Source organism: Onychomys torridus, chromosome 4 (genome assembly GCF_903995425.1).
Source record: "Onychomys torridus chromosome 4, mOncTor1.1, whole genome shotgun sequence".
NCBI classification, from domain to species: Eukaryota; Metazoa; Chordata; class Mammalia; order Rodentia; family Cricetidae; genus Onychomys; species Onychomys torridus.
In genome coordinates, this window is record NC_050446.1 from 66170672 (window position 1) to 66198460 (window position 27789).

The following is a 27789-nucleotide window of genomic DNA, read 5'->3' on the forward strand; positions in this document are numbered from 1 at the left end:
GATATGCTGTGTTACATTTGACTGTGCTGTGTTGTGTTGCATTGGGTTGGGTTCTACTGAGTTTAACTGAGATGTGTGTGGTGAGTTGTGCTGTGCTGAGTTGGTTGTCCTGGGCTGTGTTGTATTGTTGTGCTGATTTTTATTGGGTTGTAAGGTTGGGTTGTACTGGGTTAAACTGTGTGTGCTGAACTGAACCATGTTGAATTAGCTTGTTCTGGGCTGTGTCAATTGATCTGGGTTAAACTGAACTTGTGTAATGAGTTGTACTGTTTTGAGGTAGGTTGTACTAGTCTCTGCTCCTTTGCACTGGGTTGTGCTATGCAGTGTTTGGGAGATGTTGTGTTGAGTTGTGTTGTCCTGGATTGGACTGATCTGTGTATGGTGTGTTGTACTGCACTGAGTTGGTTCTACTGGGCTGTATTAGGTGTGCTGGGCTGAGTTGGGTTGAATTGGGTTTAGGAAGTAGCAGTGGTAGGGCATCATATTGGCCATGATGGCCAGGAGTCTCCTCAGAGAAGGCATGTTGGATTGGGTCCTGAAGGATGTAGGAGACAGCTATCCTAGACAGGCATGGGGCTGTAGCATTCCCTGTTTCTACTATGGGGCTATGAATGTCTGTGCCTTGTTCATCTCCAGTCTGAGAATTGGGCCTCCCAGAAGAGACCTGCCATCTTGTCCTTAGGTTAAGGCATGGACTCACAGGTATCAGCCTTCTCCTTCCTCCACAGGGCCTTTCTCTCCTGCCCCAACCCTGCAGAGCTGAATATAGTGGCTGAGCATATCTATTATGACTGGGGAAGAGGCATTGGGGTAGTCAGACCCCTTCTTGACTTGTCATGCCCTCCTGGGATGAGGAAAACCTGGCATAGCCCACAGTAGTCAGTAGATCCCAGTTGCAGCTGGAGCTCAGGGCCTAGAAGGCCCTGTGGGTCCCCTGCCTGTCACTCTGGCTGACCTGCACACGGGCCTCGGTGAGATCGGTCCTCATAGCCAGTTGCTCGCGCGCATACACATCAGGGTAGTGTGTCTTCTGGAAGACTTTCTCCAGCTCCTCCAGCTGGTAACTGGTGAAGGTGGTGCGGTTCCGCCGCTTCTTGCCTTTGTTGCTCTCAGAGTCGGTCTTTTCCAGGGGGCTTGGGATGTCAGCACTAGCCCGGTCCTGGGGCCCCTTGGTCCCTGTCTCCTTCACACTGAGGTAGCTGTTGTCCATGCCCACGGGTTCCGAGTCGGGGGGCAACTCTGGCTCACCCAGGTTGCTCTCTTTGGCTGAGGGAGAGAAAAGAAAGTTAGACGAGGGAGAACACGTTCCCCTAACAGAGGCACACTGAGTACCGGGTCAGGAGAGTCAAATTTCATATCCCGGCTTCTCATCAACATACTGGGTGACTTTAGGCAAGCCTCTCCCCACTCTCACTCTGTGGTATCATTCTTAAGTGTGTCTTTTCTGGCACCAATGTCATGTAGCTCTGGGTTTGCCTGTCTGACCTTTGTGACTTTCTCCTCACTCTGTGGCTGTGAGACTCCTCCCTTACAGCTAAAATCTCTTGAGAAGCCTCGAAGACTGTCTCAAGACTTAAGTGTTGAGAGCCCCACCCCCACTCCAACTCCACTGGTAACACTGGTCTCACTGCCCACAAAGGGGCTTTCAGCAGGTGGGGTTCACTGAGACATAGGTGCGTGCTGGGGTTCCTTTCACTAGCAGCCGCTGCCATTGTCTACCACAGCTGTTCAGGCCCTCACCTCTGAGGATCCCCTCTTTGGGGCCACAAGGAATCACTGCAAACACAGCTCACAACCTAAACCCTTACTGATACCTGCTGACAGAATGGGACCCCCATGGTAGATTCCTGGAAGCTCAGGGCTACAAGGAACCAAGTCAAACCATGCAGGTCAAGAGTGGGGAGGTAGAGACCAGGTTAGGAGGGTGGGAGCTGCTGGCTCCATCCATCCATCTGGGCAGACACATTTGCCTCATTATGGCAGAGGGTTCAGAGCCTGGGCCCCAGAGCCTGGCACCAGGGTGTGCCTGCCACACCCCTGGCTCTACAGCTCCATGTTCCTAATGAACCCCTTTGTGGCTCACTTTCCTCCTTTGTAACTTGTGGGTGAATGAAGATACCCACAGGATATTCCTTATGGCTCGTGAGGAAGGGAGAGGCACTCCACCATTACTGGCTCCTACTTCTGGTCTGGCCTTGCAGGCTTACAGGCCCTGCCAGGACTAGAGGAGTATGACCCAGGACAAGTCCTCCATGGGAAAAGTCCCTGGGGTGCAGTCACATGTATAAAAGCATTATGGGATGGGTATCAAGGCATGCCTCCAGATGTGGGGAGCCCCTTTTTGGCCATATTCTTTATCTGAGACTCAGAGAGAAGGAGACAGGTTCATTGAGAGAACAGTTCAATGAAATGTGGAGGGAGATTGTGGGAAATCCTTCAATACACCTAAGTTCTGTCCATTTGCAACAAGACCCACCCATTCTGACCCTCCGTTTCTTCTTCTGGAAACAGGTCATGCAATTTGCATTTTGGGTCAGAATGATGCATCTAGCTTTGATCTTCTGATGTCATGCAGAGTGGGGGATGGGACACTGACATTTCAGGTTTATCAGCTTCCTTATGAGCATTAGGGAAGGCAAGAGGGGCTTTTTGCTTCGGTCAGTCTCTCTCCAACTCTGTGGCACTGAAGAAAGGAAGGACAGGGGAGAGCCCAGAGTAGGCCTGAAAGCAGCTTCTGAAGGGCCACTCACAGTGTCAAGGCCACAGGGGTGGCTGACCCACCCAGAGGCGTCACAAATGACAGCCATGTGAGCCCAGCTTACACAGTGGGCCGTGACTTCAGCGACAGCGTTATGTGAATTGCAGCTGGCAGCTGGGCCAAGAGCTTCCAGCAAAGATATTTATCTTCCTGGCAGACAAATAAGTTTTATGTTTTGGGTTTTTTTTTTATTTTTTTTTTTAAGGAAAGAAATCCCACCCAGCTCACCAAAAATAAACATTTCTCTTGTGCAACTTCCTGGCAGCCAGGCCAGGGGAGACGGCCACCACCCCTCCTGGCCTAGCCCTGCTCCTCAGGCCCATCGTTGCCCCATGGACCCTGGTAGTCTCTCCAGGCATCCAGCCTAGGGCTAGGATCACCCCATGGGAATGGGGGCCAGTTGAGGGCATCTACATAGAAACCAGGGTTAGAAGGCCCAGCTCCAGCTGCTCATTTAAACTGAGGAAAAACAGGCTGAATAGAAAAAAGAATACTCCTTAATTATCTACAGAACACAGCCTCCTGCTCCCGAGACTGCCCTACTCTCTAAGCATGGGCATGGGACCTGTTTCCAGAGAGAAGAAATTCAAAGCCTCTCAGCACCCAAGAGTCCTGCCCCTGAGGTCAGGGGACTAAGGTGCAGTTCAAGGCACCCTCCATAGGGAGCTAGTTCTTGGCCTAGCAGGAGAAGATGGCAGAGTGCTTTCCCAGTCTTCTAATGAGAGGTAGGGTCTACCTCTGCCCATATCCAGCCACCCACTGGATCAAGTGTGTGGGAGACAGGGAGACAGCAAGTGTGTACTGAGATCGCAGCCCTGGAGGGACATGCCTGCTCTGGGCTCCAGTTCTGTTAATTCTGCGCTCTCTCTCTCTCTCTCTCTCTCTCTCTCTCTCTCTCTCTCTCTCTGTGTGTGTGTGTGTGTGTGTGTGTGTGTGTGTGTGTGTGTGTGTGTGTGTGTGCATGTGCACGTGTGGGTCTAAAATCCCTGGCTCCACAGTGTGAGTCTGAGTACTCCTGATCAGTGGAGGCCGTTGTCCTCTATGGGTCCTTACAACCCTCACCTTTGACCATCTGCTCAGAAAATCTCTCCTTCCAGATGGCCTGCGGCAACTTTCAGCGCCCCCCCCCCCCCCCCCCCCTTCCCCCAGGCAGAGCCAGACCTCTATCCTCCACTCAGCTCTCAGGGACTGGGGTTTGCGGAGGAGCTATAAACGAAGCCCTCACTGTCTGACTCCCTCGTGGAGGATCAGTGCCCCGAGGAAGGTGTCTTGTCACTTGTCCTGCCTCAGCTCATAGCATAGGAAGGGGCAGGCCCAGATACCAGGAAGAGAGGCTGTGGAAGAAAAGATGAGTCATGGCCAAGCCACATTACACTGCTCCCTCTCCATCCAGCCACCGTCCACACCTGTGTGCCATGGCCCCACGGTGTATTTGCCGAGAGTTGCTGTTGAGTGGGTAAAGGGACCAGGCATGAATCAGGCACATGGGAAAGGGAGCAAACGCATGCCACTTTTGAGGCTGACGGATGTCTCACGCGACTGGAGGTGACTGAGGAAAAGCAGGTAGAAGAAAAGCCGAGATGGACCCTAAGGGGCATTCTTCTCCACAGGGCAAGCAAGCAGGAAGGTCGAAAGAAGCAGGCCAGTAGGGAGGGGCCAGCGTCCAAACCAGTGGCTCTCAACTTTCCCACTGCTGCGACCCTTTAATAGAAGTTTCTCGAGTTGTAGTGACCCTCAACCATAAAATTCTTTGCATTGTTACTTTATAACTATAATTTTGCTACTTATTATGATTTGTAATGTAAATACCTGATATGCAGGATATCTGATATGTGACCCCTGTGAAGGAGTCATTTGACCTCCCCACCAAAGACGATCCACAGGTTGAGAACTGCTGATTTAAACCATCATCCACCACCTACCAGATAGTAACTGCCTCTGCCTCAGAACACCACATTGCACAGAAGTGGTCTCCGGGGGCGCCAATTTGCCCAGCTGTAGAGGTCCTTCACTGCCCTCTGGCCCCAGTACTGGAAAAGGCTGAGCAGCAACAGAGCCCAGTGTGAATCCAGGCCACCACCAGCAGCAAGGCTGCCTTCCCCCGCCCCCGCCCCCTTTCAGGGACACCCTGCATGGATTCTACACTGGCTGGGTGTCTTCCTTCCCAAATCAGGGAAGGAGCCTTTTGTGGGTGTGTCCCAGGGTTGAGGCAGTAAGTAGAGCCTAGGGTCATCCTGACCTAAGGCTTCCTCAGTCCATCCACCCCTCTCCCCAGTGGCTTGGAACTCACTATGTAGATCAAGCTGGTCTCCAGATCACAGAGATCCATCTGCATTTGCCTCCAGAGTACTGGGATTAAAGGCATGTACCACTATGTCCAGCAATCAGACCCAGGCTACCCAGAAAAGAGAAAAGGAGTGAGCACAAGTGGATGTCAAAGTAAGGCCTGGTCCAGAAAGGGCTTCCCTCAGCACTGTCAAAGGCTCTTGAACAATCTGAGACCAGTGTTATTCCCATGGACTGATTTTGACAGGTGAGGAGCCAGAAGCAAGAGCTTCCAGTAGGCCACAGACCTCTTCTGGGGACCAGCTGTCCCAAACCGATCCCACTTGGTGTTGGCTGTTGGGTTTCAGCTTGTGAAACCAAGAAAGCAGGAGATCTACCTTCATCCCCTTAACCTCTACCCACTTGTCCTTGGTCAACCCAGTCACACCCATCCCATTATAGGGTCATCCAAAGCTCTTGAGAAATTTCTAAAGGTGTGTGTGTGTGTGTGTGTGTGTGTGTGTGTGTGTGTGTGTGTGTGTATGTGTGTGTGTGTGTGTATGTGTGTGTGTGTGTGTGTATGTGTGTGTGTGTGTGTGTGTGTGTGTGTGTGTGTGTGTGTGTGTATTTCTTTCTTCTTTTTTACTGTGATTGTGTTTGGGAGCACATGGGGAACCTCTTGTGCATCTGAAGATGTGAGCCCCAGGGTATGGGCACAGGCCTGCAGCTGGGGATGACTGTGGGGGACACATTCCCAGTTGCCTGAAGGAAGGTTTGTGAGTGTGCGGACATGCAAATAGTTGTGTGTCAGTATGGATAGGTGAGTATGGACCTGGGCAGAATGTGTGCACGTGTGTGACTGGGCATAGGCAGTGCATATGGAGTGTATGGCTACAGGGTCTGAGTAATTTTATCCTCCATGGTTTTGATTACATCTATTTTCCCTCCAAACATCTGCTTTGTGGGGGACATGCCACTAGCTCTGTTCCCGGGTGAGCCGGCCCCACACACCCTGTGGCGGAGTGCACAGCACCGATGTAATCTCCTTAAACAAAACAGGCCAGCACGGGGCCCTTTCATGCTATTTAAAGGGCACTGACTAAACCCACTGCTGTCCAAACAGTCCTAGGGGGCTGGGGCAGAGGCTAAAGGTTAGCCATTGATCACATAAATCCTCACCCCACCTCATCTGCCCCTGGGCTCTGTCCAGAGGTCTTTAGTTTAGCAGGCAGCTTGGTAAAATAACGCCAAAGGCGAAGAAGTACCCAGGCGACATGTGAGCAAAAGCACAGAAAAAGCATCTGTGTACACACTCCAGAGGCTGTGAGTCTAGAGGGGAGAGTGTGAGCCAGTGCTCAGGCTAGTTGGGGACAAGGCACCTCATTCTGAGCACCCTCCAACCAATGAGCCCTAGTGAAGAATGAGAAGCACAGACCAGAGGAGGGGGAGGGGCGATGAAATGGACTGAGTGTCCCAGGACATGGGCATAGCGGGAAATAGTGAAATCTGTATTGGGTGTAGAGTTTAGTTCATAGTGATGCTTTTTTTTTTTTTTTAAGTGGTGCTTTATTTGAACAGGAAGCTCATAAGGAAGACACCCAGGTAACCAATCAACCTGAGGCCAGGCAGGCCACTACTACTACTACTAAGCACAAAAGAAAAGCGGGGGAGGATGCTCCACACCCATCGGAGATGCAGAAACAGGAACCAGTGATGCTGGTCACTATGACTGCGACAGCATCAGCAGTTTCTTATGTGATTAAACCTACATTCAGCCCTAGCCCCAGCAAGCCCACAGCTCAGCAAATACCCTAACGAAATGAAGACTTATTTGTAAGGGGCAGAGACCCAAACCAGAGAGCCAGCGCTGGTGTGGTGTTTGGCTCTGAATGTACCCAAAGGCTTGCTTGTGTCTCGTGTATCAGAGGTTTGGTCCTCATCTTGACAATGCTGCAAGGTGTTGGAAGCTTCAGGAGCTGGGGTCTGTAGAGGGGTGTGGGCGGGTCTTAGATGCTGGGGCTGTGTCCTTGAAAAGGATTATGGGACTCTAGTGTCTCCCTCGTCTCCCTCGGCATCATGCTCCTGCCGTGAGGAGCATCATCACAGACCCAAAGCAACACAACCCACTGTGGTATGAATTCATACTATCGAATAACATTTTAGCACATAGAAGGATGCTCACCTCTGACAAGTAAATCTCACCCCCACTCATGGATTTTTTTATTTTTATTATTTTATTTTATTTTATTTTATTTTATTTTATTTTATTTTATTTTTGAGACAGAGTTTCTCTGTGTAACAGCCTTGGCTGTCCTGGGACTCTCTTTGTAGACCAGGCTGACCTTGAACTCACAGAGATCTGCCTGCCTCTGTCTCTTGAGTGCTGGGATTAAAGGTGTGTGCCACCACTGCCCAGCCATAAGTCTCTTTTTGACAAGAGATAAGTAAAAGTGCTGAAAAGGTGTTGGTCTAGAACCTCCAAAACAGAGACTTTTTCTTTCTGATTGTCGTAGGTCTTTTGTCCCAGTCCCAGTCAGAGTAACATATCGAAAGTCCTTTAGTAGGTGGATGGTAAGCATGTTGAGGAACACTTGGCGGAACAGAAGTCAGTACTGAAATGACCCACTGACCCCAGGATTTGGGGAATCTCGGAAGCACACTACAGTGTGGAAAAGAACCAGCTTGAGAAAGCACACACTGGGCAACTTCATTCCGTTGTCATCTGAGTTTAAGGAAAAAATGGAGGGACGGACAGAGGGCAGATGGTTGGCTGTCAGGGTGTGTGTGTGTGTGTGTGTGTGTGTGTGTGTGTGTGTGTGTACTTTGTAGTTGACAAAGAGATCCCATTGGTGTGAAAGACTGTCCTAGAACTATATGGTTGTGCCTTATGATGATGGCAATGGGTGCATAAGTCTGTATGGAGATGCTTTAAAATTCCACAAACTTACACCAAACTTTATTTTCACACACTGTTATTTGTATGGTGTGGAAAACGTAACTAAAGAGAAAATACGAAATGACATTGAACATCACTCGATGGACTGAGACCTTCACCCCAAAGTTCCACTTCAAGGGTCTTAGACTAAAGAAGCAGTTAACACTGGACCTATGGAAAGAACAAGAGGCCAAATTTATCAGGCTGTTGTCTGCTGTGTGGAAGAAAGCAGAGGTTAATCAAAATAACCAGCATAAAAGGTGTTCTTCCCATATGCGGATGCTGTGCGCTCTGTACAGCCTCTTTGTTGGCAGTTAACATGAATTATTGTGCATTTATCTGTTTGCTTATTTCTCCTTTGTTCCTGTTGTTCCCCTTCCCCTCCTTGAGAAACAAGGATCTTTCTTCTGCCCTTCCGCCCACTGCTTAGTACTGCACCGGGAACGCATTAGCTGTGCAGTAAACACCTGACGCGCGAATGACTGAAGCCTGTTACAGAACAGGGCTTCGGCAAGTGGAAGGTCGTGCATCTCTATGAAGTTTCTGGTTGATAGAGAGTGGGACAAGCATGGAGGGACTACCATTAGAAAACACTAAAACCCTTCCAGAAGTAGGAAGTAAAGTATACGGGCTTTTTCCCTTTGTCGGTCTGTTTTGTTCTGGCTCGGTTGAAAGACTGTTGTGTTTGTTCTGTGGGGTTGCGTAAAGCTCTTATCTGAAGCAGAGACTGGCATTCCCAGGGAGGCCTGTGCTGACAGGGAACTGATGCTGCTGTGGGCTTACGGGAAGTGAGAGGCCTGGGGGGAGCAGGGTGGGAGAGAGCAGCTTCAGGGAGAGGCCCCTGTTACGTGGGGATGGTACTGTCCTCCCAGCTGGGTCCTGTTGAACTCCAAGGCCTCTGGTGACTGCTGACTCCCAGCCCTCAAGCCCAGTCTAGATCTCAGAAGATTCTTGGCCTGCAGCCTTATAATCCTTGAATACAGTCAGAGGGTGCCTAAGACACAAGTACCCATGATGCCACAACCCACGGCAGAGATTCCTTCTAGCTCCCAGGGGTCTCGTTCAGATGCCAAATACATGGCAGGGTGTTTCTTGAAACAGTACATCTATATCAACAGTGAACACCTTTTAATGTAAGAATATCCCAAGGGCCTGGGAGATGGTGCAGCTAGGAAGGTGTTTGATGTGCAAGCAGGAGAACCTGAGTTCAATCCCCAGCACCCACATAAAAACAGGGGCAGGTGCACAGGCCTGTGATCCCAGCTCTGGGAAGGCAGAGGCAGGAGGATCTCTAGGGTTCACTGGCCAGCCAGCCTAGCCAATGAGTGATCTCCAGGTTCAGTGAGAGACACTGTCCCATGAACTAAGAACACACTTCTGCTTTCCACATGGATGTGCACCAGCACACACACACACACACACACACACACACACACACACACACACACATGCACAATATTAAAAACACCTGAAGCTAAGTGGTGCTGGTGGTGGTGGTGGCACACACCTTTAATCCCAGCACTTGGGAAGCAGAAGCAGGCAGATCTCTGAGTTCCAGCCCAGCCTGGTCTACACAGTAAGTTCCAGGACAGCCAGGGCTATATAGAGAGACCCTATTTAAAAAACAATAACAATAACAACAACAACAACAATAACATAGCAACACTCCAAATGCTGATGAGAAATACACAGAATGATTCCTTCTGTATTCGACATCAACTGTGAAAGGACACCATGGTTCTGTTTTCATTCTGCTAAAGTGGCCCACCTCAATGGCTTTTAGGGATCTGTGAGGGACTCCCTCTGGCTTCGCCAACTTTCATCTGTTCGACTCCCCTACATGACAACTTCCACCCCCACCATGTGCCTTTGGCTTCTGCACCACCCTCCTTCTGCCTAGCATCTAGCCACGCACTGCTATCTCCTGCACATCTCTGTCTTTCTCTGTGACTTGTGTGGATTTTTGTCCTTATCACACTATCCTGGGTTCTCTATGGAAAGTTAAAAAACAATCCAGTCAAAAGCCAAAGGGGGCGGGGCTTTAACGCTTGTGCACACTGACACACTGGTTTTGTAGAAGCCTTTTCAACCCCACTCTGCCCCGAGTCTCTTCTCCTAGTGCACAGGAGAAGACCCCACCTATTTTATGTAACCTGTCCTCTGCTGCTGGACCCACAGCTGTGCCTGGGAGAGACAGACAGTGGCAGGGTTGAGATGAGCATCTGTGATTCAATCTCTTTTCATTCACGGTGATCACCTTAAAGCAACCCCAAGAAGAAGAAAGTCAGAATTGCATCGTAGCTGCATCTCCTGGCCTCTGGTAAACACAGATAAACTGCCTTCCAGAAGTGGGCCTGTGTGCTCAGCCACAGCTGTGTGTCCTTCCCCTTCAGGGTCAGTCTAGGCCATTTTTTAAATCCTTGACATGGTGTGGGATGGAAGCAAGGTCTCGGCTTCATTTCCATCGCTATTGTTAACCTCGAGAAATCTGTTTTGTGTGTTTCTGCTGTAAATGCCTCTAGTGGGCTTCCCAGGCTCAGTCAGAGGTCACTCTCCTTCCCTGACCCCAGGGTTGGGCTGAGCTCTTAAACACTTGACCATAAGCTATACAGAACAGAATATGAGCCTGATAGGTGTGCTCAGGACACACCCCTAAAATTAGTACCATGAGTGTGGGGTGTGTGCATAGAACTCCTGGGCTCCTGTATACTAGCTCTGGGTCCCCTGCAGGGGCTGGACTCCCCACCTCAGCACACACTGCCGGTGTGGAGTGGATGCCCCATGGGACTAGAAGAGACCTTTGGAGAAGGAGCTCAGAGAAACCAGCCATAAAGCCGGCATGAAGGGCCAAAGGTGGCTCTGTGGCTGCTTGGCCCCTAAACAAACCTCTGGGCTAACAATGAATGTTTCTTCAGTTCTACAACTCTGCGTGAATCCATGCCACCAGGAGGGCAAAAGGACACTGTGGAGGTCCCAGTCCCGTGGGTAGCCCGCACTGGGAGGGGTCTCCTGGCAGCTGCTAGCCCTCAGGGCTGGCTCTGTGTCAAGATTCTAGGTCCAACTACCAGAGGCCAAGACCAAGGCTGCAGTTTCACACAATTACCACTGAGAGGCACTGTAGTTCCAATAAAATGTTTCTGGGCCGGAGGCAAAGCATATTGGGGCCCCCACTCCTTAAAGTGGTCTGAAGACCCTTGCCCAGAAGGATCTGCCAATTCATCAGGCATCTAGCCCTAATACTCACCTGCCACAGTGCCATCTTTACTAGGGGTGCAGGGGCGAGGGAGGGAGGCAAGTAAGCCCTAGCACTGCCTAGAAGAGCTCTTGCCTCCCCTACATCTATCATAGCTGATTTTACCACTCTCAAAGTCCTCGATGGGCCACATGAGGCACTGGATGAAGACCTGTTGAACATCACCAGCACCTAAATTAAAAGCCTGAGGCCTGGGCTTGGTTGGGATCATCAGGGTCTGCTGGGCAGGTGCCTTGGTGGAATAGGTGTCTGCTGGGACAGTTGCCCTGGTGACACAGGGCTAGATATTCAGAGACCAGGGCCAGAAGGAAGGGAAGCAGGTTGGGAAGTGCAGGAGGCCAGTTTATCCCATCCGCCTGAAGGAGGACTTATCACATCCCATCTCCATGCTAACACTGACTGGGCTGCCCTGTGCATGAGACCAGTGCCACTGTCTGTCAGGCACCTCAAGTATAAACTTGTGTCAGCAGAAGAGTATCTGGGATCCCCTAGTACACGCGGCAGCTTTTCCCTATGTCTGAACCTTTATCAAGACAGAAAGCTTTTTTTTAAAAAATCAAAGAATGATATATGTTGGCCAGTAGGAAGCTGGCCTTATTCAGGATCCCATCACAGAAGGCACTCCATACTGCTTAGCACAGGGCCTGGGCAGGTCTGTAGTGAGTGGCCTTCTGGCCACAGTGTCCTCAGCCTTCAATGCCTGGACCCCATGTCCTCAGCAGAGCTGAAGGCTGATGCCCACTCCAGAGCCCACACACCTCCCCCAGCTTTCTGAGAGTCCATCTCACCCAGTCTTTCAGAGGCCATCTCCCCATTTCCTTCAGCAGTGACGTTCAGGCCTGTAGGCTACAGCAGTTGCCAGCAAAGGGCATGCCGCTATTGGAGCTGAGAACTAGAAAAAAGACTCTGAATCTATCAGGGTTTCCATTTTCTGGGCTAACACAATGGCTTAGTGGGCACAGGTGCTTGCTGCCAAGTCTAATGACCTGAGTTCAATCTTCTGAACCCATATAGTATAAGGAGAGAAAAACAACTCCCACAAATTGTCCTGAGCACCACACATGTGCCATGGCACGAGTGCCCACACACATATGCACAAAAAATAAATACATAAAAGGGGAGGTGGAGACAGGTGGAGACCTGAGCTCTTTGATCATCTTGCCAAATCAGTAAGTACATGACCCACTGAGAGGCCTTGTCTCAAAAAGCAAGGCCTCCATATATACATGCACACACACACACACACACACACACACACACACACACACACACACACATACACACAAGGCCATAGCCTGATGGAAGGCACAGACAAGAAACAAATGCCATCTGGTTTTCACAGGGGATTCCAGGTAAGTGTGCATTGTGTCCTGCCTGGACACCAGGGTCCACTAGAAGGAGAGCTGGCTGCTTCGGGTTGAAAAGGTCAAGGAGATCTTTGAGCTGGAGACTAAAAAGCCAACAAAGTCTCCGACTAGCCTATAAGCTGCTCTCCTGGAAGTTTCCCAGATCCTGCAAAGAAGGGCCCAGCTCAGGCCTTGAAACCCAAGCTCTGTGTGCCAGCTTGTGAACGGTGGGCTTGAACCCATGTCTTCCTGCTTCTAACCTTGTGGTCTGTCTGCTCACTGCCTCTAAACTGTGTGGTCTTGAGTATGTCCCAAATGCCAGTAACTTGGTCACCTAGATCCTGTGTTTTCCTCTTGCAACAAAAGAAAGCCCGCATCTCTGATGCCCCCTCAGGGACACCGTGACAAGATGGAGACATTTAAGTCCTGTGCAATAAGAAGGGATGAGAAGGGTCATGGGTAGGACAGGCCCAAGTTCATCCCCTAATGCTGTCTGTCATCCTTTGTTCCCTCAGCCACCCATTTGTTCACACAGCATTTCTGGACCACCTTAACAAGCTGGGAAAGTTCCAGGTGACAGGAATGGAAAGCATGATGGTAGGTATCTCAGGGAGGAAGGCTGTGGGGGTAAAGAGTGGTAGAATGAGGACAAGTCACCTGACCTAGGTGACAGAGTGGATTACCAGGGCAACCCTGATCTGTGCATGGGGATGCTGAGGCTGCCATATGCTGAAGAGGCGAGATTGAGGTTCTTTCTGCCTAGCTAGCTTCACCATACCAGGGATGTTGAGTGTCCCCACCAGACAAATGGCAGAGGCAAAGGAGGGACTAAAGAGTCCCCCAGGCTCTCTCTCCATTCAGCCTCCAGGGGCATCTTTGGGAAAGCAACCATTGTGTGCCTTAGTTTTCTTGCCTGTGAAGCAAGGCTAAGCAATGTACATCCCAGAAGGCTGTGAGGTGGAAATGAGGCAGAAAGCATGGATTCATATCCCTTGCCACCAGAAATCCCCCAGGGCATGTAATAGAGCCCATGGAGTCCACACACTGCAAGAGGGAAGATCCCTCTGCTGCAGGAGCATCCACACCGCCCAGTCCTTCCCTGGTGCCTCTTCTCTTCTGTCCAAATCTTTTCAGCTCCAGCTGCCAGGACATGCATGGATCATAAACCTCTGTGCAATGTGGATCCCAGGGTCCTCTTTAGTCAGAGCTCATTTCATATCTGTATAGTGGGTCCTCTGACAGGTGAAACATTCATGACCACTGCAAATTTTTGGAACATTTGAAACTGTCATAAAAGCCAGGCATTGAATGTCCATTCCTTTCATTACATACACTTTGTGTTATATATATTCCTGGCAGCTTCCTTCCTTAGATAGATCCCTTACCCTGGGCAAGGAAGATACCTTACCAGTCTCGCTGGCCTCTCCCTGCCCTGTGGCTGTCTTTAAACACCTGTAGAATGACGGACTCTGGTGTAGCTGCATTTCTGCCCTTTGGAGGAGCCATATCAGTTTAGAAAGAGACTGCTTCTCTCACTGGTGGCCAGCTTCCTTTCTAAAGTGTGGTTGTCCTAAGGCATAGAATCTCTGACAAACAGGCGTGGTGGAAAGACCTTTTCTCTCTTGGACGGGAAGGAGGAAGTCATGGCTAAATCCATTGCAAAAGTTGCTATTTAATTTTCTGAGGTCTAGAAAAGACCATTTGATATTTGATTTCAAAGAAATCTCATGAGGGAGGTGTTTAAATGGATAAAGCCCTTGCTTGACAGACGTCACGACCTGAGTCGGTCCCTAGAACCCATGCAAAAGCTGGGTAGACAGGACTGCAGACCATGATAGCTGGTTTCCCAGGCAAGCTAACTAGCTGGACTAGCTGGAACTGGGGAGCAAGAGACCCTGCCTCAATCAATAGAGTAAGGAGCAATTAAGAAGGCATCTGACATCAACTTTGGGCAACACACATGCATGAGCACCTGTACACATGTCAACACACATCACACATATATGTATGCAAAACACCTGACATCCATACACATACTGTGGCATGTGCACTCTCACATACACATCCTACACAAATGCACACACACACACACACACACACACACACAAATAGAATAGGTTTTAGAAATTGTGCATGCTACCTTCCTGCAGATGAGGCCCCGCAGACTGTGACTGATCATTTGGGCTGATGCTTAGGCAAGGGAGCCTCTTCTTCTGGGGCCCAGGGCTTGGAGCCCGAGGCCTGGTGGACTCACACACTGATGCCTGGGCAGGGACAGTCATGCAAGTACCTCTTTTGGGAATAAATGTTACACAAGAGATCTGACAGCATGGAGACTGCAGGGGGCGGGTCACAGGCTTCCTTCCTGGGGATCCTCTCAGCACACAGTGGGAAGGTTTCGGACATGTGGCTAATGACATGAGGTTACATCCTTATTAGAGTTAACTGAACCTAAGGACCCCCAAATACCAGGATTTGGGGGGGTCACTTCTGGAACCCTGGCCTGCAGCTGTCCCCTCTGGCCTCCCTTGTCAGCTCTGGTTCCTGAGAAACAAATGTGTCCCTGCGTTGACTCTCTGTGGCTGGCCAATCACTGACCTGAAAGCAAGAAAAGAGACAGAGTGACCTATGGGTTTCCCTGTGCACTCTATTATCCTGAACTTCACATGAGAAAGCCCTGCTGGGGACAGACAGATGGAATAGACCAACACAAGAGAAGAGAAATCTAAGAGGGAAGCTGTCAGGTGCCCAGGTGAGCAATTCTGAAGCAGCGTCTCGAGACTACTCCGTGGAAAGGCAGCTGCCTTCTCTTCCCGATGCCGGGAACCAAAAGCCCACACACAGATGCAACTAGTGCCCATTCATGTTGGACCCAAAGACTGACACAAAACGGATCAAAGACCTGACCTGAGTCCAAATGGCAGCAGAAGGCAATAGGAATTCATGGCACAGGAGCCATCAATGTAGATGAGACACCAGAAAACTGGGTGACAAACGGGGAGAATATAATTCAGACTTTATTAAAATGAAAAATGTTTATCGTAGGACAGCATCCAGAGAGGCAAAGATGGCCACAGGAGGAGAGGCTTTGTGACACTTATAAACCATCTTTTTCGATGAGAGATTATTATCCAAAATACTTAAAGGTTCTTCTATGGCTCTGAGTGTGGCTCAGAGGTAGGATACGCACATGGGACCCTGGGTTCAATACCTACTGACACAAATAATAATACGTCCTTCCACTTAACCACAAAAACACTCAAACAAACAGATTCAAAAATTGGAGAAGGATCTGGAATAGGTATTGAAGTCACACAGATGGCTAAGAACGTCTATGGATAGCCAGGTACCAAAACACAAATTTAAATGAGAGTAGGGGAAATCCACAGAGACAGAGAGCAGAGTGAAGGCTACCCAGGGCCAGAGGAAAGAGGGTGTGAGCTTTTGTTTAACAGGCTTAGGTTCTATTTAAGGTGATGGGAAAGTTCTGGAAATAGAGAAGACTTTATACCACATTTTCCATGTGTTTAATGACACTGAATTGTGTACTTAAAGAGGTTAAAATAATTTTATGTTATATATAACTCTCTCTCTCTCTCTCTCTCTCTCTCTCTCTCTCTCTGTGTGTGTGTGTGTGTGTGTGTGTGTGTGTGTGTGTGTGTGTGTGTAAGGATCTGTTACTGTAGTTCAGACTGTCCTAGAACTCACCTGCACAGGATCTGTAAAGTGAGGGCAGGTTTTGTACTGTACAGTCCTGTGATAGAACCGATGTAGCCCAACCTCATCTCCTCCTCATAGCAAACCTCATGCCTCAGCCTCTCACGTGCCAGGATTACAGGCTTGAGTCATCACCACACTCAGATTCCTACCATGTATGTTCATGTTACTACCATTAAGAAAACAAACAAACACCATCTCCCTGATGGCTGGAGTTTTTGAAATTGTTTTTAAAAGTCATACCAAGCAACACTAAGAGCATTCATCAGGGGGCTTGCCTTCACAGCCCCCCAGCAACTTCTAGGGGGTCCCCTAAGCTCCAGTGACAGTCCTCACAGCTGGCCCCTGCCAATCCTAGGGCTCCACTTCCCCGCAGCCATCCTGGCCACACTCAGACCTTTGCTAACTCAGACCCCTGATTCAGGCAGTTTCCTGATGGCAGAGGGCCGTATCCTGCTCCTTCTGCTGACTGGCTCCAAATTAGCCTTTGAGGTCTATTTCAGATGTCCATAGGAAGCCCTAGCCCACTGCCACCTCTCTGGGGATTCCTCATGTGGCTCATCCTGGTAAGGCTAGTGGCTGAGAGGACAGGAATCAGCTCATTCATAGCCAGACCCTGGAACATGCCTGGCTAGGATGCTGTACACAGACAGGGTCTGTTAATGGGAAGAAACCTACCCAGGACCCTGGCCACAACCTCACATCAGTCTGTTCCCGCTTTAGTGAGGGAGACTGGAGCCCTGCCCTGCTCTGTCTCTGTCCATATTCTCCCCAAAGGACCTAGAAGTCTGGACTAGTGGAAGTTACCCCTGAGTGTTTACATTTATTTCCAGGATGGGGGGTGGGGGGAGCATGCCCACACAAATTCTGGGGGCAACAGGGAACAGAAATGCTGGGAGAGAGCCTAGCCCGCAGTAGGTGACTCAAGCAGAATCCAGGTGCAGAGCGGGTGGGAACAGAGAGCAACATCCCTGGCTAGGAGAGTCTCAGAATCTCAAGGAGGTGAGATGAATAGATAGGTCCCAGGGAGGATCATCTGCACTCTGAGTGGCCCTACAGTCAGGCAGGGGCTCACACTAACTGCAGGCAAGGTCTAAGGAGGTCCGGGAGAGGGAGAACACCAGCCTGATTCCAGCCAGCTCCGGCAGACATGGCAGCTGGACACCAGGCCTGTGGCCTTGGAGGTGAGCCCAAAGGGGGATAGCTGGGGATAGAGGGAACTCCTCCAAACTGCCACAATTCTGCAAAAACAAATGGCTTGTCTCCCCGAGACCCCCCTGTTCTTGAACCGCAAGCTCCTCACAGAATGAAATCATTTTCCACAGGATGAAAGAGGTCCACATAGCTGGCTGCGACCCCACCTCCACAGAGGAAGAAAAGAGGAGGGGAAAGTCACAGTGCTTCTAAAATGTTCACACACCCATATCACTCACTTATCAGCAAACACTGAGTAAGCACCTACTGTGTATCCCAGGTCGTTTCAGGTCTGGAAAAATAATTTGAAACAGCATAGACAGAGCCTCACACGGTTCCATATCTCCTGGAGGAAAGACACTTTCCCATGGCTCTGTTCTCCTGATTATTCTCAGCTCTTCCAACTTGATCAGCACTTCAGAAAGTAATACCCACCAGTTGTTAGGCACTTGTGCCATGCTGTTCTCACCAGGTACAGGTGAAGAAGCCATGCTTGAAGTCCAAGTCAGGCCTAGAACACTACCCTACCAGGTGCCAAACCCCAGCCTTGATCTGGCATCCCTAGACAGGGTATGAAGACCTCTTTGGGAGCCATTTTGAAATACACCCCATCACTCGTTCCCACACCATCTGGGAGAGAGCTGGAGTAACTTTAAGTATAATCGGGTTCATCTAGGAAAGGATGCTTTGGAGGTTCTTAGTCTTGGGGCTACCAGGAACTCATTTGTTTCTGTCCATCTGCCCCAGCCTGCACACGTTCCTCGTTGTCTACCAGGTCTCTGGTGAGTTTACTGATCACAGCATCATAAAGGGGTTGCGATGAAACAGAACACAGGAAGCACTCAGGGCATTGCCTGGAACAGAGCTGGCCTGTGTTACAGCCAACTACAGTGGCCTCTCTTTGTGCCATTATTGACCTGTCCTGCAGGAGGGAAAATGAAGGGCCAGACAAGGAAGGCCTGCTAAATACTCTCCCAATAGCAGGTGGCCACACCTTCCCTTGAGTACAATACAGTGAGCAGAGAGGCAGGTCCTTGAGGCTTAGCCCCAGGACCTGAACTATGTCTTCTAAAACCATCAGATTCCATAAAAGGGTTTCAGATATGGAGACCTGTGCCTCTGAAGTGTGCACATGCTTGTCTTGGCTGTCATGAGGCCGAGTCCCTTCTTAAAGATCAAGGACTTGCTGATTCAGTACCTGCACCCAGACCTCTTGATCTGCATAGACAGGGGGGAAGAGTTGACAAGGGTCTTCATATTCCTTAGCACCCTCCTCTTATTGGAGGAGGGAGCCCAGGTAGGGAGGGAGGTGGCTTCTGACAAGCTCTAATCGCTGGGGCCCCTTTCCCATTGCAGTTTGTGAGCCAGCCCGATGGAAGCTTCCCCAGCCCAGCACTGGTGCCAGGTAGGAGGAACTGGAGGTTGCTTGTCTGCCTCTGGACCTGAAAGCAGAGGCAGGGTCCAGCACTTCTCAGGCCTCCCAGGGCCTGGCTCAGTGACAGGCAGTTTGATGAGTCAGTGGAATCAGGCATCCTACGTCCCAGTCTGTGAAACAGGACATTGGGCCAGTAGAGGACTGCCATTCCTTCTAACACAGGGCAGGACCCCATAGGGATATCAGGACCCACTTAAGTCTGTGTTGGGGGACAATGGTTCTTGGGCATCACCAAGGTCCTCAGCACTGGGTAGGCAGTCATGTGAGAGAGGGAGAGGTGGATCCTTGGCCTCGGGGTACCCATGCAATGTGGCTTCCATACCTCCATGCAAGAACAGGTGATCCAACCAGATTGTCTCCAGATCCTGCTGCCTCTCCATTCAATGGTAAGAGGGGTTCCTGTCTTCCCTACAACCTGGGTTGGGGCCCCTTATCTCCTGGGATCCTTACTCATCTACTAAAGGTGGTCTGAAAACTACATCAGGATGGTGCCAGGAGAGCTTGCCACACAGGGCAAAATGGACATCCCAGGACCTAGAGACGGGGACAAGTCCACTGCACTGCAGGTGGGCTGGATGGACCTAATCTGGACCTCCAGGGCTTGCTGGAGACCTGCCACCTGGAGACTCTGCTAGCCTATGAGTCAGTCCCTGGGAAGCTGCAATAGGCAGCCAGAAGAAGAGAGGCTTGGAGCCAGAGACACTCAGACGCTTAGCCTCCCTTGGGCACAACCCTCTGAGGTTTGGTTGTACACAGGCTAGGAGGAGCTTTCAGAGCCACACACAGTTACTCTTGTGCACATGTAAGTACATAGGTTCCCATGCTGGGGTAACAAAATGGCCCCACTCATGTGCATTTTTTCATACAGAAGTGATAACAATTGATACACACAATTATAACCTGACTCACTCAGGAGGAGGAAGAGGACCGAGTCAACTATGGATGGGATGCATGCCAGCTCACATAGACACACAGACACAGACACAGACACACACAGACACAGACACACACACACACACACACACACACACACACACACACAGAGAGAGAGAGAGAGAGAGAGAGAGAGAGAGAGAGAGAGAGAGAGAGAGAGAGAGAACCTGGCATATTTTCACAGATGCACCCAGCCTTCTGCTTCTGAATAAAACACCAATTCTTCATTCATCCTTACAAGCTCCAGGATATGCAACAGAAGGGATTAGGCTCCTACAGAATGCCCACACTCTCTTAGTTTACCAAGCCCTTATTGCTCTTGGTAGGCAGTTGGAAAGTACAGAGACACAGAATGCAAATGGAACATCAGTTCAGGGAGATGCCAGAATTAATGCATCCTTGGCTTAAGTCTGGTGCCATGTGAGCACCAAAGAACAGTAGCTTACCCTTCCTCATATTTAAACCCCAGTGAGGAGCCCAGACCTCTCACCAAGCCCCACCTTCTAAGGACTGTCAGCTCGCCCACTGTTATCTATCCCTCCTAGACAAAACCCTGTAGTAGTGGGAAAGCAGAGGAGGGGAAACCGGACTAGCACCCTCACAGAAGTCAGGAGTGGAGAGGACTTCCTCTAAGGCCATGCAGGGAATAGAGACCTTGGAGATCAGTTTGCTCACGGACTCAAACCCTCCGCGGACTCCTGACTCTTCTGGATCGCATAGATCGCGCTCAGGGTCGCGAAACCAGTCTTGTAGAAAGCTCGCGCAGGCTCCCGATTCAGGACGAGAATCTTCCCCCCCAGAGAATCCGCTTTGAGAATCCAATGTGCAGCGGCTTCCCTCTATTCCCAACGTGGCGCCAGTACCGGGACCTTAGTTAGTTATTAACTGTGAGGTCCCTAAGCACAAGGAAAGATAAGCATCGCGGCAGGCAGTGGCACCTCTCATCCTCAAGGTATCTCCAGTGATTACTCTTCTCCAAGAGCACCCTGCCTGCGATTCTGCCGGCTGCCTTCTCAAGTAGAAACTGAAGCAGAGGCTGCCCAGGTTGCTATACAACCCAGCTGCCTGCCTCTCGCCCCTCTGAACAACCTTTTGCAATTATCTGAGCTCGGGTTTAACTTTTTCCCCCCTCAGGCTCTTTCTCTTCCTTGGTGCTGGAGGTTGGAAGTGGGTGAGATGTGGAGAGGAGTTGTAGGTTACAGAATGTGCTGGGGACAAAGAGGAAGAATCTAATGCGGTTGGAGTACCTGAAGCACCGTCCTGAAGGCACAGGAGGCATCTGAGCCAGACTTAATTTTTCAAGAATTTTTTCCGGGGCGTCCTGTTTCCCAGTGGCTCAGGGTTGCCGCCCCAGGCTACTCCACACCTCTAAAAGATTAACTAACAGAAGCCCCATTAATGGCGATGTGGGTGTCACTCATTCACACAATTATAGCAGAGTAGTGTGGTCCCTGGGGGTCATTGGTAACTGGTCTCACAGAAGAAACCGTGGCTAAGGACTGTGGCTGGAACCGCTAGCCGACTAGAGCGAGGGTGCACGGTCCTTCTCCCAAGGGGCCCTGTTTGGAAGAAGGACCAATTCCCACTTGTCTAGTGGTGCTGAGCTGGTGGGTCGTAGAGCTTAGACACGGAGTCACCATTGGCTTCCACTCTGAATTCGTTGGAGGGAATCGTCACTTAGCTGTAGCCGGGGTCCAAGCACTGGTGTGGTTTCCCGGTCTGATAACCACCCTTAACTCCTCACTGAGGGGACTGCACAGTCCACAGTTGTCAGGGAAACGCCAGTGGCACCCTGAAGCCGATATTTGGCCACAAGACCGAGTGAGCGGTCCGTCCTACCCAAACCCGTGACTGCGCTTAAGTTCTCCGGCTTCCTGAGGAAACAAGTTTCGGGACTGAGGACGCTGGAGCACCAGGGGCCCAAGATCTCCTTTCCAGAATTTTCTTTTTCTTTCTTTCTTTTTTTTTTTCTTCTAAGTACTTACTTTCCCACTCACCCTACCTGTGTATCAGTGCTCTTGTGGCCGTGCTATGGGAGCGCGACCTTCGCGTGTGTCGTGTCCCAGGCCAGGAAAGCCGCGGGTGGCTCAGGCAGTTAGCTTTCCTGTTCTGTCCCTGCCTGCTGCCTCCAGCACCCCGAGGTCCAAAGGGCCAGCAGACAAGCCCCAACCCGGGTCAAACGCACCGGACGCCAACCTCTCCTCCCTCTCAGTTGCTACAGAGGTTTTTCCGTTTCGGTTTTTCCAGCCTACTACAGAAGCAACTGTACAACTGCTCTGTGCGCAGCTTCCAGAAGAAACCCGCCCACAACCTGAATCAAGGCACTTTCCAGAAAAATCTATCCGTTTGCCGCTGGAAACCAAAGCCTTCCAGGATGTTAGCAAGATTTAGTACAGGGTGTTATAATTTGTTTTCCTCCGCGTCCAGGGGCAACTTGAAGGCTTTGATGGCTTCAGGAGAGCCTTAGAGAGGTTCTAGCTAAGCGGCTAGTAGCCTCCTGTTAGGGTCATGGCAGCGCAAACGTCCGGGAGTTACAAGGTCATCCTTGACATACTGCCCTGAGAAGCAAGATGGGGTCCCCGGTGCTTCGAATTTTTTCCTGAAATTGCCTTGATTCACAAAAGTTTTTTTTCCCCTCGAAATTTTTCGTGCGCATATTCAACACATATAGGACCGTGACTTGAGCAAGTTCCCAACCATTTTCCCGACTTTTCTATTTAAGACGTTGAACCTTCAATTTATGTGTAAATTAAAGAAAAATGTATGTCAAGCCCATTGATTTCAAAATAATGTTAGACTTTTAATACAAGCCTTCTGTTTCTCTGGTTAAGGACTTATCTTTGGGGCCGGATTGTTGGAGCAGGCTGGGGGCTATGGAAACGAACAAAGTTAAAAATTCAAAGCTATTCTTTCCCAGCCTTCCCCCTAAAACTGGCAGGGGATCTCTGCCTTCACCAAGAGACTCTTAATCCTCTCGGAATGGCTTGGGGGCTACTTAAGGCTGCTCTCCGGGCCCCTTACGTCCCCATTCTCCACTTTTTCGGGAGGAGGATTTACAAAAGATCCCGATTCCTTGACTAAATCAAGTAAGAATCACCTTGTGTGGATTGTGTCTGTACTGGGGACGGGGAGGTAGAGAAATACCTCCAGAGTTTAACATTTCGTCTAATTCAAAAAATCAGAACATGTCCCTCGGTGGCGCCACGCGGACTTGAGCCAGGCCAGAGCGCCGGGGGACCTGGGCGCCGAGGGCTCTGCATTCCGCATTGGCTGTGGCGGTCCCAAATTGCTTTCAACGAAAACCTGCGTGCACCGAATCGAAAGCGAAAGAGGAGGTGGCAGGCTGTTCCCAGTGGAGCCGCACCCTCAGAGGTACCGGCAAGGCTGCGCGAGGCTGCGGGAGGATTGCGGAGCTGACCGCCCCAGTCCCGGTGTCTCCTAGCATCGCACAACCACGGCGGGTCTCCACCCTGGCGAGCCGGTCTCGCCGTGCCGCCCTGGCGGAAGGTCCGCCGGGAGCCTGGTGGGGTCTACATCGCAGTGGGCGAGGACTCCGCTGTGGGGTCCTTTCATAAAGCCGCGAATGACCCTGTGCTCGCAATAGACAGCAGAGTCACTCTGAACTTTGCCTTTTTAGTAAAGGTAAGGAATCTGAGGTCCGGAACTCTGTAAGGACGCCTGAAGCCACACGGGGATTTCCCTTACCTCCAGTTCAGGAGTCTCGGGAGACTCGGGCCTGCACACTCTCAGCTTGGTGTTAGCCAGCCCCCTGGCCTGCACCTTCCTCCCAAGGGACCTCAAAGTAATACCGAGGCTGAGGTCTCGGACGCTCCCCTCCACTCGGAACTACTCTGGGGGTCTGGACTTCTATAACCAGCAGAAAGTTGCGGAGACTGATCGGCCTGGGCTGGGGATCCACAGCCACCAAAGCAAGGCCTATTCCCAAGTCCATCCTCCTTTTGCCAAATTCCTGAGAACATCTCAGGACTTTTCCTGGAGCCCCAACCTCCCAGCTTTGAGTACACTATAACGATGTTAGAGAATTGTTGTCAATACGTGTCTTGGTTTCCCAGCTTGCTGGCAGATTAGACCCCCAGCTCCACAGACCTTCTCCCCATTCCTTCTGAAAGGAGAGCAGAGACTCTAGTCTCTGCTTCTCAGTGCCACAGTGTCTACGTCTTGGACTCAATGGGCCTCATGGATCTGAACTCTCCTTTGGGACAGAGAGCCCTGTCTCTGAGAGGGGACAGGGACAGTGAGTGATTTGGCCCTCCTTGGTTGTTTCCTAGAGGAGTGCCTCCATTTCAGACTCCGATGTGACTGGGTCTTGGGAGGTTCCAGCTGTCTTTCCTTCCAGCCTGCCCTTTGTGACTTTGTCCCAGCAAGGGCAGGAGCTTGCCTTGGCCTCAGAATTGGGGGTCCCAGCAACATGGAAATGAAGGGGACTGTATCGCAGGAAGGTTGTATGGGGGAGGGGTCCAGCATTTACGACCTCGCCTTTACTGCCCCGGTATCAGCTAGGAAATAGGAATTTGGTAGAATTACTCACTCTGGGGTCACTCTGTGGGTTAGGGGCAGTTCCAGGTCAAGTGGCTGTTCCTTTCCTTGGCCATAATGGCTAATGCTGGTGATATAATGGCCAGTCGGTCCTGAAGACCTCCACAGGACAGGCAGGGGCCTAGCCTCTTTCTTTACCCTGGGGGCCTATGGGCGTCTTTCTCACCAGGAGCCTGAGAGCAGTGTGACTCTTCTTGCCTGGTGTCTCAGCCTCCTCAGAGGCCACACTAATGGATGTCTTTAAACGATGAAAACGCAGTGCAACTGGGGGAGAAATCAACTGAGCCCGTTTTTGCACGGTGCACTTTGTACAGTGCACTTCTGCGAGTCCCCGAGTCTGCTGTCTGCTCTCACCTGGGAGTCACAAGGGACAGGGCCTGGGTTCTGGAGCTGGGCATGGAGGGAGCACCTGTGTGGTGCCTGGTGTCATTCCATCGAAAGGTGGACAGAGAAGGTGGCAGAGGTGGGGATCTGCTTTCAGCCCCGCCCTGCCAGTTTGAAGGTGGTAGCTTTTTGAAGCCACATGAGTGTATGCATTTGATTTGTGACTATGCTGGCCAATAATGAAGTGTGTGTGTGTGTGTGTGTGTGTAGAATTCAAGTTTACGTAAATGGGTATGTCCAGAGTCCCCCAAAAGCTTGTTCCAGTCCTGTCTGTGATTGAGCTCAAAATGAGGGAATGTGGGCACGCAGTTCGTACTAAGAGCTTGGGCTGTGTTCCTGAAGAGTATTCTGTCCACCAAGACCTCAACCGTGTCTCACCTCTGTCCCCAGGATTAGTGCTTCTATATACCTGGGCCGAGGCAGCCAGAGTCATTGGTCTTTCAAGTACCAGCCCATCTCACTAGGGCCTAGCCTAAAGACAAAGGCCCGGGGAGAAGGTCCTTTCTCCCTTCTTTGAGTTTGGGGTTTCCTAATTCGGATGCTGTGGGAAAAGAAAGCTTTAGGGGTTTGGATGGTTTGGTTTCCTAACTCATTTGATCAGCTGCTGCGGCGTCCTCAGTGGTAGCGGAACACGGAGGACTCAGGCCTGAACCCTGCAGCCATGTTCAAGGGGGCTTGGAGGTCATTTAGGCCATCTTGATCAGGTTCCTTGTGGGGTCAAACCAGGGCTCGGATTCTTCCTTCTTTCCACAGTCCTGTGCTGGCTGTATCTCAGACTTACTGCTTTCCCACTCAATAGCTCCTAAACCGTGTTTTTCCGATGCCGCTACTTTCAGACGTCCCAGACCCGCTGGCCGCGGCCCCCTACGCGATCCGCGCTCCCCACCCCGGACCGGGATTCAGGTTTTCTGATGCGCCAGGTTCTCTGGACCCAGACCCGCACGAGCGTCACATGCGACGCGGTGCGGTGGCTTCTAGCGAAGGCACGGGGACTGCGCCCAGGACTTCCCGGAGCGCTCGACACCTGCGGCTTCTTACCTGCGGCACGGTGCGGGGAGGCTGCCAGCGGCGGGGAAGCCAGGCCTCAGCGGCTCCGGAACCGCTCGCCCAAAGCAGCGGGAGAAACTTCTAGCAGCCTCCCGCCGGGAACCCGGACGAAGCATCCGCTTCAAATCCGGCCCCGAGGGACAGCACAAAGCGAGACCGTTAGGGTGAGCAGAGGAGAAACCCAGGAAGCGACGCCAAAGCCCGTGGAAAAGCCACAGCGCTCGAGCCCGGGCCCGGGCTGGAGACGCAGCAGGACGCGGGGATGTCCTCGAAGCGCTCGAGCCTCGGGGCAGACCCGGAGTTCCTCCAGCCTCCACCTCCAGCCTCCCGCCAGCCCGGCGGGTTTGGGAATAGCGAAGCCGCCGACCCCAGGGTCCCCGGGCCCGGTGTCCCGCACGTGCACTCACCATAGCAGGGGACCTGCAAGGCCGCGTTGTGGCCACTGCTGCTTTCCTGAAGCTTGAGGCTGCCGTCCGGGGGTGTTTTGCAGGCGCCCCGCTGCAAGTAGAGATGCGCCGGCGGCGCGGGCGGAGCAGGCGGCGGCTGCGGAGTGGGTGGCTGCGGCTGGAACTTGTTAAAGGAGCCCCGCGCCCCGGCACTGCTCTCCAGCGGTGCCGCCAGGTCCTGCTGCCCGGCGCCGTAGCGGGCCCGGTTCTTGGCGTCCCCGAATCCCTGTCCTTTGGCAGCGGCCGACAGAAAAGTTGTACCGAACTTGTCGCCTCCTGGGAATCCCCTAAAAGGCGACGAACCTTCCCGGCTCTGCGGCACCGGGCTGTAATAGGCGTCCATGGCAGCGGCCGGCGACTCGCAGTAAGAGACGCAAGTCTCAGCGTTCATGCCTGGCCTGCGCGGGCGACGGGCGGGGGCGCCGGCGAGGGCGCGAGGACGCCACCGCGCGCCTTGGCTGGGAGTTGGGGAGGCGAGGAGGAGGAGGAGGTAGCAGTGCTCCGCGCTCGGCCTGCTGGCTGCCTCTCTCTCCTCCCTCCACCTCTCTCTCTCTCTCTCTCTCTCTCTCTCTCTCTCTCTCTCTCTCTCTCTCTCTCTCTCTCTCTCTCTCTCCTCTCCCTTTCTTTTCCTCTCCCCCCCCTCTCTCTCGCTCTCCTCTTTCTCTCTCTCCCCTCTCTCCCCTCTCTTTCTCCACCCCCACCTCGCTCCGCACAGCTGGCCCAGAGAAAGAACCAAGAGCTGTAAAAAGATTCGGATGCTTCACAAAGTTTACCAGATCTCCCGAACCCTCTTAAGGTTTTGAAGCAGAAAAAAAAAAAAAGTGATTTTCCCCCCTTGACTCGCTCCTTCCTGCTCCCCTCCTTCCTCTCCTCCTCTCCCAGAACTCCTTCCTCCCTCTCCAGCCCCTCCTTCTCACTCACTAGGGATGCCACTCACTGGCTAGAGGCTATTCGACCTGGAGAAGCCTCAGGGCCTTTGGATTTTAGGCTAGGGTGGGGAGGTGCAGCGACCCCCAGGGCTTCCGAAGCTGGGATGAGAATTGACGAGCGGTCTCATCTAGGGCCTAGAGTAAGGGGAATGAAAATTTTATTGACAGGTTAAAAAGAACTGTAAGAGGTTTTTGACTTTCGGAGTCAGATGAGCCGCTGGTCTGGCGAATCTTTTGAATGCTTCTTGGTGAACTTGGCGGCACAGCCAGGGGCCTGCCTGCCGGAACCTTAGCCTGGGTTTTCAATCCCGCCTCCCCATTCCCGCTTCCCTATCCCCGATTCTTCTCAGTAATTCACACACAACAGATCTCATAGTGGTCCGGAGACGCCACTTTTTACTTCTTAACTATTTCCCCGCCCTGTAAGGGTTCTGGGATCGGTTGCTGTGAGGTCGAGGGACCCTACACTAACCTGGCTTCTAGAGCAGAGCACCTAGGCTCCCAGCCCTCCAGCCTCTTATTGGCCAAGGTGGGTGTGGGTGGGGTGTGGTCCTCAAAGTCAGGTTGAGGGTAGGGCCTTAAGAGACATC

The 27789-nt window shown here is 51.6% G+C and overlaps 1 protein-coding gene across 1 annotated transcript in view; it reads right to left on the reverse strand.

Annotated features, from left to right (window-relative positions):
* Alx4 (ALX homeobox 4) overlaps window positions 1–26796 on the reverse strand; it is a 38395-nt gene extending 11599 nt beyond the window's left edge. Inside the window, exons 1-2 of the mRNA XM_036185564.1 lie at window positions 26232–26796; window positions 956–1266 (exon numbers count right to left, since the gene is read on the reverse strand). Coding sequence (XP_036041457.1) covers window positions 956–1266; window positions 26232–26661 — 741 coding nt within the window. The 5' untranslated portion in view covers window positions 26662–26796. The remainder of the gene's footprint in view (window positions 1–955; window positions 1267–26231) is intronic.
* Window positions 26797–27789: the final 993 nt, after the last annotated feature.